The 13,102-nt window shown below is 41.7% G+C and overlaps 1 protein-coding gene across 2 annotated transcripts in view; it reads left to right on the top strand.

Annotated features, from left to right (window-relative positions):
- Nucleotides 1–13,102, top strand: part of LOC124612601 (condensin-2 complex subunit G2-like) — a 287,500-nt gene that overhangs the window by 259,966 nt on the left and 14,432 nt on the right. For both annotated transcript variants that reach the window (XM_047140891.1, XM_047140890.1), the window contains one exon: nt 12,531–12,761. In XM_047140891.1, the coding sequence (XP_046996847.1) occupies nt 12,531–12,761 (231 nt within the window). The remainder of the gene's footprint in view (nt 1–12,530; nt 12,762–13,102) is intronic.

The raw sequence follows: 13,102 nt of genomic DNA, 5'->3' as shown, positions 1-13,102 counted from the left end.
TCTTTGTCTTTAAATATGTCTGCTTGTGTCTGTATATGTGTGGATGGATATGTGTGTGTGTGCGAGTGTATACCCGTCCTTTTTTCCCCCTAAGGTAAGTCTTTCCGCTCCCGGGATTGGAATGACTCCTTACCCTCTCCCTTAAAACCCACATCCTTTCGTCTTTCCCTCACGTTCCCTCTTTCCTGATGAGGCAACAGTTTGTTGCGAAAGTTTGAATTTTGTGTGTATGTTTGTGTTTGTTTGTGTGTCTATCGACGTGCCAGCGCTTTCATTTGGTAAGTCACATCATCTTTGTTTTTAGATATATTTTTCCCATGTGGAATGTTTCCCTCTATTAATTTTTATATATATAAAAAAAAAAGAAAGATGATGAAACTTACCAAACAAAAGCGCTGGCAGGTCGATAGACACACAAACAAACACAAACATACACACAAAATTCTAGCTTTCGCAACCAATGGTTGCCTCGTCAGGAAAGAGGGAAGGAGAAGGAAAGACAAAAGGATATGGGTTTTAAGGGAGAGGGTAAGGAGTCATTCCAATCCCGGGAGCGGAAAGACTTACCTTAGGGGGAAAAAAGGACAGGTATACACTCGCACACACACACATATCCATCCACACATACACAGACACAAGCAGACATTTGTAAAGGCAAAGAGTTTGGGCATTTTTTGGGCAGAGATGTCAGTCGGGGCGGATGTACAGAGGCAAAGATGAAGTTGAAAGACAGGTGAGGTATGAGCGGCGGCAAATTGAAATTAGAAATTAGCGGAGATTGAGGCCTGGCGGATAGCGAGAAGAAAGGATATGCTGAAGGGCAAGTTCCCATCTCCGGAGTTCTGACAGGTTGGTGTTAGTGGGAAGTATCCAGATAACCCGGACGGTGTAACACTGTGCCAAGATGTGCTGGCCGTGCACCAAGGCATGTTTAGCCACAGGGTGATCCTCATTACCAACAAACACTGTCTGCCTGTGTCCATTCCCTATATATATATATATAGGGAAACATTCCACGTGGGAAAAATTATATATAAAAACAAAGATGAGGTGACTTACCGAACGAAAGCGCTGGCAGGCCGATAGACACACAAACATACACACAAAATTCAAGCTTTTGCAACAAACTGTTGCCTCATCAGGAAAGTGAGAAGGAGAGGGAAAGACGAAAGGATGTGGGTTTTAAGGGAGAGGGTAAGGAGTCATTCCAATCCCGGGAGCGGAAAGACTTACCTTAGGGGGAAAAAATGAGGGGTATACACTCGCACACACACACATATCCATCCACACATATACAGACACAAGCAGACATATTTTTATATGTAGGCACTGCATTGTTGTGTTACACCTGTGTTTTGCCCATTTAGCAACCAGTGTCCCATTTTGCGCAATGTGGCATCAAGCGGTAAGTGCCAGTTGGTATGACTGCTAGAATTCTTATGGTGACGGCCATGATCTGAAAGAAGAGATCGACCCAGTGGGGAATAATGACAGATGCTGGAGCAGTCACCCTATGTTGATATGCGGGCAGCCACATCTCCCTGGAGATGAACCACTGGCCTGCTAGACAGAAGTTCAGCTGCTGCTATAAAAGAGCCAGGAAATGGCTTACCCATCGCAAAGCAGTAGTTCCCAGGTAATGGACTTAAAGGAAGCCCTTGAGTGTGATGTCATAAAAAGTCAAGAGATTTATACGCTTCATATACTGTCTACCATGCAACCATAATATTGGCTGCTAATGGCAACAGGGGTGAGACTGGAGGTATCCAATGGTGAGCACAGCATGAAGCTACAGGGCTTAGTTGAACTGTTTAGTCGACAAGTAACTCATAACAGTGCTAGTGATGTTGATAAAGAGCTGAGCATTGGCAACGATAAACAAAGCAAAAATTGTGTTATATCTGCAACAACAGTTGCTGCAGTTGACAATTTGCCAGAAAAAAGCCCAAGGAATTTCTCAGTGCGAGAAAGAAGTGGCAAATGAAATATTAGCGTTTCTGCAAGATGAGTTAGTGGAATGTGTGGTGTTGTATACACTAGACTGTGCGGAAAATTTACACGAGGAGTACAAGGATTACGACATGTGCTTAACAAATGAAAGTGATACTGAAACAGGTGGTGAGCCATGTCGTTCATCATCCTTCTCAGTTAGGAAGCCAGAAATCCTGTCTCTGGTGAAACATAGTTCAAGACAATCATTGTCCTAGGAGTGGGTACTAAACGTAATTATGTACTTGGAAGATCATCCACAGCATAGTAAAAAACAATTATGAACAGATTTCGAATAAGTCCACAGCTATATGACCTCGTAGTACATAAGAAAAACTACGGATATTCAAGGCAGGACAAGGTGCACTTGTTACAAAAACTAGTGTTTGTGCATTTCAAGCATGCTCGAGGTAATTTATAGGATGTACATGATAGTGACCTACTAAGTTATGCACATTAAATTGCATGTGGCATAGATTACTGCGATTCCAAGGGAGGCAGTGGGTGGTTGCATAACTTCAAACAGTGCTACAGGAATGATAGATCTAAAATAATGAAATTTCAAATAAAGCGTCAGTTTGACGATGTACAACAAACTGTGGAACTGGCCCAAAAATATATATACATGATATAAACAAACTTACTCCATTGTTCAGTAAAGAATTTGTTTTCAACTCCAACCAGTCAGGATTTGAAGGGGAAATGCATGTGAAAGGAACCCTGGAAATTAAAGGTACCAACAGAGTTGTATTGAGATCAACTAACATCAGTGCCTTAACACATTCATAGACAATTATGCCAACTACTAATCTGGATGGTAAACTGGCTGGAAAGGTATTTATTGTTCTGCAACGAGAAGTTCATTGTGCTTTGCCCCCTATGATTCTTTTGCGTGTGCATGATCTTGCAAGGTCAGTAGGGAATATTTACATCACAGCAAGCAAGAGTGGGAAAATGACATAAGAGAGTTACAACTATGGTGTGATCACTGCTGTTGGGGAATAACTGGCTAAATAAATTGCTTTTGCTTGATTCCTAGTCTGTGTATAAAGATCATACTCCTTTAGAGCAAACTATCCCTCCTGAAAAGTGTGTGACATCACAGTTCTCACAACCTGAAACCACTAGACAAATTCAGATTCTGGATTTTTTTATGTGCCTATAGTTTTTTTTATGTGCCTATAGTTTATCACACCATCTGCAACTGCACCTTAAAGGGTAGCCAGTTTCATGATAAGCTCCTCGACAGACTTTTTCGCTTTCAGTTGCATGCCATCACATCCCATCAGTTCGCATCACCCTGTTACATCAGTATGATTCGATATGCATTCTGAAAGAGTGTATAGCTAGCTGAATGTCCTGCACAGTTTTTAACTCCACCGAGCGAGGTGGCGCAGTGGCTAGCACACTGGACTCGCATTCGGGAGGACGACGGTTCAATCCCGTCTCCGGCCATCCTGATTTAGGTTTTCCGTGATTTCCCTAAATCGTTTCAGGCAAATGCCGGGATGGTTCCTTTGAAAGGGCACGGCCGATTTCCTTCCCAATCCTTCCCTAACCCGAGCTTGCGCTCCGTCTCCAATGACCTCGTTGTCGACGGGACGTTAAACACTAACCACCACCACCACCAGTTTTTAACTCCCAAGGAGTCCACCTTCAATCTTGATAGACCGAACCATTGTGATCACTTGGTATGCCATTTTTCATTCAGTGTTTGTGGTGCAAATTAATGGTTTGTTTTGAACATTTCTTGAATGTTGACAATGTCCATTTTGTGAAGTGTAATTCATACTTCCCATAGAAGGTTGATCTCTGCACCTCGTTGACACTCATTTTCTGTCACTCTCCTGATACAGATGGTGAATTACTAGCAGTTAATGTTATTCCTGTCATAAGTGTTAACACAACACTTTCAAATAAGCCTTACTAGAGATTGAAGTGCAACCTCACACTCAATGGGTTCCTTGTTACTTCTGGGATCTGGTCTGGTAGATGTGTCGGACCAGACCAGCATTGCCTGCTTTTTGATCCATAACCTGGTTATCACTGGCATGGCCCTCACATTGTAGTGGGTGCTGCCAGACTGCTCATATCACTGCTAAAACCAATGAGTATTTATGTGGGTTAGTAGGTCATTTGTTACACTGATGCAATGCTTCTAACCATGTATGAATCAACACCTACGTAGCTAAATGTAACAGTAACACCCAGTCCAGCCCCACATCTGCGCTGCACTTCTGCTATGTCACCAGGATCACAGGGCGGAACCTGGCCCACCTTCTGGCGGGAAAACAGGCCTGTTCATGAAATCAGCATGGCAGTTACTCATCACCCATCAGCTGTCCAGTGCTTTCAACACAGAGTTAGCAGAGCTGCTATTTTCTCAATGGTGCCCAAAAAATAGGCGTGGTACTACGTGGCTACCAACTTAGGGAAAACTCAGCCCTGGGTATCTCCTGTGACCGGTCTACAACAAAAGATTTCATTTACATGGCAAAAACATATATTATTTACTGTTTCCTTCTTAACATTACATAGCTTGAACTGCAAAGTTCAGAGGCTTTACGGTTACTCTACATTGCTTTCTTGACCATCTGTACTCATTCATCCTTCCACACATCATTACGTCAAACTTTCGCTCTCATTTTTAACTGCCCAATATGTCTTAATTGCTTAAAAAACAACAATTATTATAATCTGATTACTATTACTTGTCAGTTGAGACTTCATGTGTGGAACTGGTTTCCAGCAAGCAGAGCACTCAGCATTGTACCCGAATTGTTCGCTGTTACTGCACCACAACTGTCCAGTTCCTTGTCTGGCTTTCTTTCTTGGTGTGTCTGGATCCTGAATCCTGGGTCCAGTGCTTTTATTTCGCATTTTGTCAGACATGATAACCGTACCAAAAAGACACATGCATAACAATGGTATTGAAATAAGCACATATCATGTACAGCACTAGCCAAACTCTGGTGGTTCATATAGCACAAGACAGCTGGAGGATAAAACACTTGTATTCAGCATTTGCTACAATATTCATAGTGCTGTGATACCACAGACAACCCTCTCAGGTGTGGAGGCCGTGCTGACAGCTATGGAAGCAGGCTGCCAACAACTGCCAACAGTATTGCTGAATGTGATGTCAGTGCCCAGCAATGGTGACACTTATTTAGTACGCTTAGCAATGCATCCCCGATTTTGCACAGTTTGACATTATGTGGCAACTGCTGATGGTCAGAATTCTTGAGAGGGCCACCAGGACCCAGAAGACCTGATCATCCCTGTGGGTGGCGATGGCAGGTGGTGGAGCACTTGTCCGTTTGTTGATGTGAAGTTGGCCCTTCCACGCCAGGCACAAACTGCTGCCCTCCAAGGCAGAAGTTTAGCTACGGCTTTAGAGAGCCTGGAGGCAGCTTATCCACTGCACATCGCTAATTCACCAGGTGGTGGACTTGGTACTGGGAGATGGTCTGGCAACTGCTTGTTGACCCATAATCTGGTGGTGACTAGCATAATCCCTGCATTGTGGTGGGTGCTGCCAGAATGCTCATATCTCTGCTAAAATCAGTGGCTGTTTGTATTAGTCAAGGGCATGTTTGTTATGCAGGTGCAGTGCTTCCAATAACATACAAATTGATGCTTCAGTGACACAACAATGTAGTAACCCCTCCCACAGCTGCACTGCATTTCTGCTTCACTGCCAGGATTGCAAGGTGCGGCCTGGCCCACCTTGTGGTGGGTAGATGGACCTGTTGGTGAAATTGACATACCAGTGCCTCAGAGCATGTCAGAGCTTTCAACACAGCTGCTGCAGAACTGCTGTTTCCCCAGTAGGGCCAAAAAATAGCTGCAGCACTACAGAGTATACATAACATAAATATCCATTTACAAATTTGTTGTGAAGTTGCAAAACTCCCACCTTGATGATGTTAAAATCGCTTGTTTCACACACACACACACACACACACACACACACACAGAGAGAGAGAGAGAGAGAGAGAGAGAGAGAGAGAGAGAGAGAGGGGGGGGGGGGGGACTACTTTCGTGGCCATCTTTTGTGATGGGAGGAACAATCCAAAGGTCCTGCTAATGGTGTAAGAGGTGTGCTGTTTCACATTTTGTTTCGTTGTTGCAGTCTTTTCACGAAACGTAGACATTTTACACATTTTTCTGTACACTGGTGTCAGAGCCATTATCACTTTGTTTCACCAGAAACTCTAAGAATTTTCTTGACTAGAACACTGTTGGGAGTCACTACTGTATTTACTCGAATCTAAGCCGCACCTGAAAAATGAGGCTCGAAATGAAGGAAAAAAAATTTACCGAATCTAAGCCGTACCTGAAATTTGAAACTCGAAATTCAAGGGGAGAGAAAAGTTTTAGGCTGCACCTCCAAATCGAAACAAAGTTGCTCCATTGTAATATGAGACACAGTTTAGGTCGAATGAATGACGATACAGCTACAGTAGTTTGGTTCGAGTCGTAAGCTTAGCAGTCAAGCTTTACCAGGTAGCCATTGCTATGCGTCAGGTGCTCCATCCGTATTTATACGGATACTCTTCCTTTTTCGTGTACTTCGTCTGGTTTGAATTGATTGCTTATTTTTCTTTGATCTGATAAGTGCCGTTCTCTTTGTTATAGTTGTTTACGTCACTCTAAGCTGAAAATGCATTACTGTACTGTGTCATGCATTGTTTGTCGCATTCTGATAATGAGTGTTTACGACCTGTCGCCGCTCGTGGCATGGCTTGCTTTTGTGCACGCTACCGCCGCTTAAAAAAAAAGAGAAAGAGAGAGAGAGAGAGAGAGAGAGGAATCGTCTCATTAGAAACAATGGCAAGAGACTCCTATTTGTTGTTACTTACAGTGCTGCTTTCTTTGATAATGATCAACAAGAACCAAATAATAGACAGTGCATGATAGAAGATGTTCTGAATGAGAGTTTAGCGAAAATTTTTCTCCGTTTGAAAATCTTTGCAGATGCCTCTTTAGTACATTACATTCTGCACTGAAATTAGACATCTTAGATTTAAAAATGTAGTCAATTGCCGTGCTTCATTTCTGACTGTATCACTATTAGGCATAAGAATAATACGAATATAAACATGACATGATATGTATATTCTTCCGCATCAGCTGTTTCCTCACTCTAGTTTCGTAGTTTATTAGGCACACAGGTTTTAAATGAGTTAGCAGCAAACATAAAAGAATACATGGCAAAATGTTTGTATTCGTATTATTCTTAAGGCCCGTCCACACGCAACGATCTGTCTGCGCAAATGTCTGCGCACATCACATCTGCGCAGACAGATCGTTGTGTGTGGACGGAAGATTTGCACCAACCTGACGTGTGTGCAAACCTGGAAGTTGGAGTTGGAGGTTTGAGCGAAACCTCTCAAATCTGTGGGTTCAAACTACATCCGCGCAGACAAGTTGGAGCGTGTGGACAGGAGAGCGCCGCAAATCTGGCGCGAAACAGCTGTTTGTTCAGTCTAGTGATTATTTACATTTATGTATGAGAAAGACTTTTTACATGGAATACACAGTTGATATTTAGAAATAACACATACAATTCTAGCACTTTTGTACATATTATTTATTTATATCATAGCAACAGTCAGATAAAAAATTACTATTGGCACAGAGTACATAAATATAATTGTTTAGTATGAAACTATTTCAGGTATTCTTTTGCACTATAATAGCAGTTGGTCATTAAAAATTTGAATACTGCTTCTTTAAATGAAGACAGTTTTTTTATTTCTTTTATCTTTACCGGTAGTTTGTTATACAATCTGCTTCCTTCTATGTTTTGTTTGTTTCTGCGCCAAAGCCTTGTTAACTCTTTTTATATGAATGTCATTGCACTTTCTTGTGTTGTAAGTATGTTGATCCAAGTTGGATTGGTAATTGTTAATATTTCGTTTTACATTAATTACGCTTTTCTGTATATAGAGGCACAGTAGGGGTAGAATATTCAGCTGTTTAAATAATTGCTTTGAAGGAGTTAGCCTTGAACTGTTGGTAATTATTCTAACAGCTCGTTTTTGTAGAGTGAAGATGGTTTTGAGATTTTTCTTACTATGACCCCAGAAGATGAGGCCATAGGTAACAGCAGAATGTATATAAGCAAAGTAAACAGCTCTGCTACATTCCCTACTACATACAAAGCTAATAACGCGTAAAGCAAAGCAAGCAGAGCTTAACTTATGCGAGAGACACAGGATATGGGATTTCCAGTCTAAATTTTCATCTATATGTACACCTAAGAATTTTGTGGTAGCAACTCTCACAATTTCTTTATTTTGTATTCTGAGATCTAGATCAGAGTGTGACTTTGCTTTCCTGTAATGGATATAATTAGTTTTAGAGATATTTATGGTTAATTTGTTCACTTCAAACCAATTTTGCAAATATTCTATAACTCTGGTTGCAGATGTTGGCAATACCCGGTTTATGTCAGTTACTACAATGTTTGTGTCATCCGCAAACAGGGTTATATGAGTACCATTTACTGGAATCTTGATATCATTTATGTAAAGAAGAAATAGGAGAGGTCCTAGAACACTCCCCTGCGGTACCCGAATTGGCACAATCTGAATATCCTATCTGTAAACAATACTTTGGTTTTCACTGTTTGTTGTTGCAATTTCTACTACCTGTTTCCTATTATGGAGATATGACTGAAACCACTTTTTAGCTACTCCTCGTATACCGACATATTCTAATTTGTCTAGCAGGATATCATGTTGGACAGTATCAAATGCCTTTGAGAGGTCCAAATTTATTCCTATTGTACTGTTGTTCTTATCTAGCCCCGTTACAATATTTTCAATGAATTGGGTGACGGCTGACTCTGTACTCATTCCTTTGCGAAAGCCGTGTTGGTTTACAGACAGTAGATTGAATTTCTCGAGGTAATTTGTAATTCTGTTTTTCATGACTGTCTCTATTACTTTTGAAAATACCGATAATAAAGCTATTGGTCTATAGTTTCCCACTTCATGTATATTGCCCTTTTTATACAATGGTTTTACTTTTGCAATTTTTAATCATTGTGGAAAGACACCTTCTGAAAATGATATGTTTATGATGTGAGAGAGTGGGTCTGATATGACACTAGCACATATCATCATGACTGAGCAAGGTATCTTGTCAATCCCTGAGGACATTTCATTCATCATTGTTTTTATTATTCGATTAACTTCCAATTTGTTCGTGGGAGGTAGCAATAATGAATTAACACTTTGTTCTTCTGGGATTGATGTTCTACTAATCTTAGAACAATGATCTGCTTGGCTTTCTTAGTGATCAAGAAACGCCAAGACCAAGCAGGAGTACAATTGAAGATGAAATTAGAGTGTCAATGTGCCAGGAAATGGAACACGAGGTGTGTAAAACAAAACAGGTTCGCCCTGCAACTCTCGCAGTAAATGTACGTGAGAAAACTGCTTCCGCTTTAGCAACCACTGTCTACACCATTTTGACCGTCTTCTCTGTTTCCTGCGGTTGGCCTGAATGTTTTTTGCAACACAAGTTGCGAACACAGACCACAACAGAACTTCCTCCATTTCTATATTTCAAAATAACAGATTTAAATTTTTGACGTTTACGGGGAGCGAAGTCGCTTGCCACGGATATTTCTTTTCTACACCGACAGATGGCGGGCGAATAGTAGATTGGGGTTTGTGTCGTGTGAACACACCACATTTGCAGCGATCTTTTGCATGTACAGACATCTGCGCCAATGTCTGCGCAGACCGATCGTTGCGTGTGGACCGGGCTTTATGGTGAAGAGAATACTGCATGCGATTCACAATTCATAAAAGTTCCTGTAAGGAACCATCTCTTCGCACAGGTAGGAAAAAATTCAGAACGTAGAGTTGGCCATATTGACAAACATCCCTAACAGTCTTGCCAGTCGGATTTTCGTAGTACACTGAAATGCTGCTACATTCGAAGATGGACAATACGGAATTTGTATTTACTTCGTTGGATAATGCGTGAAAATGCAGTGGTCGAAACTCGAGGCGGAGAAAAAGGCTCGTCTTCCACCTTTTTTTAAATTTATTTACTGACGCAGAGGGTTTGGCGCCAGTATTTATCTTTGTGCCTACAAAGCATGCCTGTGTAGCGCTACATGTATTCGACGGGAGAATTTAGTTGTGGCAGCACCTACCAACATTTCTCAGAACTTCCGCTTACTTTGCACTCGATTCTAAGCCGCAGGCGGTTTTTTGGATTACAAAAACCGGAAAAAAAGTGCGGCTTAGATTTGAGTAAATACGGTACATCTGTAGAAATAATTGACATTGATGGCTGTTAATTTCTTTTATCGCTACAAATTTCAACGAGCAGGCAACATTGTCTTTAGTAAATCTTGCATGGTAATAAATAAGCAATGGGACTTTGAGTTTACATTCTCTGATTTTAGGTTTTTTGCCATTCTGTGCCATAAATTCATAGCCCCTGTGAAAAACCCATAAGGTCAATGCTAAAAATTCCCTGATTTTACGTTTTTTCCTGTTAAGGTTTACCTCTATTGTAGGTTGAGGGTAACGAGTCATTCCAATCGTGGGAGCAGAAAGACTTACCTTAGGGGGAAAAAGGGTCAGATATACACTCGCACACACACACACACATCCATCCGCACATACACAGACACAAGCAGACATTTGTAAAGGCAAAGAGTTTGGGCAGAGATGTCAGTAGAGGCGGAAGTACAGAGGCAAAGATGTTGTTGAAAGACAGGTGAGGTATGAGCGGCGGCAACTTGAAATTAGCGGAGGTTGAGGCCTGGCGGATAACAAGAAGAGAGGATATACTGAAGGGCAAGTTCCCATCTCCGGAGTTCTGACAGGTTGGTGTTAGTGGGAAGTATCCAGATAACCCGGACAGTGTAACACTGTGCCAAGATGTGCTGGCCGTGCACCAAGGCATGTTTAGCCACAGGGTGATCCTCATTACCAACAAACGCTGTCTGCCTGTATCCATTCATGCGAATGGACAGTTTGTTGCTGGTCATTCCCACATAGAAAGCTTCACAGTGTAGGCAGGTCAGTTGGTAAATCACGTGGGTGCTTTCACACGTGGCTCTGCCTTTGATCGTGTACACCTTCCGGGTTACAGGACTGGAGTAGGTGGTGGTGGGAGGGTGCATGGGGCAGGTTTTACACCGGGGGCGGTTACAAGGGTAGGAGCCAGAGGGTAGGGAAGGTGGATTGGGGATTTCATGGGGATGAACTAAGAGGTTATGAAGGTTAGGTGGGTGGCGGAAAGACACTCTTGGTGGAGTGGGGAGGATTTCATGAAGGATGGATCTCATTTCAGGGCAGGATTTGAGGAAGTCGTATCCCTGCTGGAGAGCCACATTCAGAGTCTGATCCAGTCCCGGAAAGTATCCTGTCACAAGTGGGGCACTTTTGGGGTTCTTCTGTGGGAGGATCTGGGTTTGAGGGGATGAGGAAGTGGCTCTGGTTATTTGCTTCTGCACCAGGTCGGGAGGGTAGTTGCGGGATGCGAAAGCTGTTTTCAGGTTGTTGGTGTAATGGTTCAGGGATGGACTGGAGCAGATTCATTTGCCACGAAGACCAAGGCTGTAGGGAAGGGACCGTTTGATGTGGAATGGGTGGCAGCTGTCATAATGGAGGTACTGTTGCTTGTTGGTGGGTTTGATGTGGGCGGACGTGTGAAGCTGGCCATTGGACAGATGGAGGTCAATGTCAAGGAAAGTGGCATGGGATTTGGAGTAGGACCAGGTGAATCTGATGGAACCAAAGGAGTTGAGGTTGGAGAGGAAATTCTGGAGTTGTTCTTCACTGTGTGTCCAGATCATGAAGATGTCATCAATAAATTTGTACCAAACTTTGGGTTGCAGTTTTTATACATACAATTTATTGGAGAGGATTACGATTTTTAATCTTATGTGCCAATTACATATGTTCTTGCTCATATTTTGGAGTTTTAAAGTTTAACTTCAATCCTGCATTATCCTCAGTATCGCATTTTTTCTGTCTGGACCGCACAAAAAAGTAAAGTAGGGGTTTCACTAACTTTAAAAAATTCCCTGCCACATTTTTCTGTCCATATTTGAAGGCTAACCTTTAGATTTTGAAATGGTTTTCCTAATAGATTAACATTCACAAAGAAGGCTTTGGTGAATAATTTATAAATATTTTGTGCAAATTGGCTGAACTATGAAGAAAGAAAGCCACCACTGCATTTTTCTATCTGTATGTAAAAACACATCTCAGAAACAGCTGTAAGGATTTTGATAGAATTTTCACTAATATATTGACTGATTGACAAAGAAAGTTTGTTTATACCTTCTATTACCAATATGCGAGTGAAGCCCTGTAGCCATAGGTACTTAGTGCTGTATGTGTGATATTGGGACCAGTCGCTAGCTTCCAATTATTTCAATAATCATTAACTGAAAGTGACACTTGTTCTTTCTTCAGTGTAAGCTATCTAAATACTGTGATTTCTTCTGGAAAAACTACTTAGTTTTTATGTTATTTTGCATATATTTAAAATTTTAGTGTTTTGAAGAAGACGGTGGAAGTCATAAAGCAAACTATCACTGATATTACAAACCCACGAAAGGAAGCTGAGCCAGGAAATAGACAAACAGAAGATGAACAAGAAGTGGAGCTACCAGATAGTGTGAAGCAAAAGGAATGTGAAACACCAAATCCACCAGTCAGTAAAATACCTGAAGATGCAAATGGAACTAGCCATAGTGGCAGAAAATCAAGCACTCGTAAAAGAAGGTGAGAATTGTTGGTGAGAAGTAGTTTTGAATGAGAAGTAGTTTAGTGTACATCATTTTGATTTTTAATGTTTTCAAAGTTTATTGACTTATTTGGTTTCAACAACTGACAAACAATACAAATACTTCCAGAATGAGATTTTCACTCTGCAGCGGAGTGTGCACTGATATGAAACTTCCTGGCAGATTAAAACTGTGTGCTGGGCTGAGACTCGAACTCGGGACCTTTGCCTTTCGCGGGCAAGTGCTCTACCATCTGAGCTACCCAAGCACGACTCACGACCTGTCCTCACAGCTTTACTTTGCCAGTACCTCGTCTCCTACTTTCCAAACTTTACAGAA

This window comes from Schistocerca americana, chromosome 4 (genome assembly GCF_021461395.2).
Source record: "Schistocerca americana isolate TAMUIC-IGC-003095 chromosome 4, iqSchAmer2.1, whole genome shotgun sequence".
NCBI lineage: Eukaryota > Metazoa > Arthropoda > Insecta > Orthoptera > Acrididae > Schistocerca > Schistocerca americana.
Note: the sequence above shows the minus strand (reverse complement) of the source record. Positions and strands in the feature narration are given on the sequence as shown.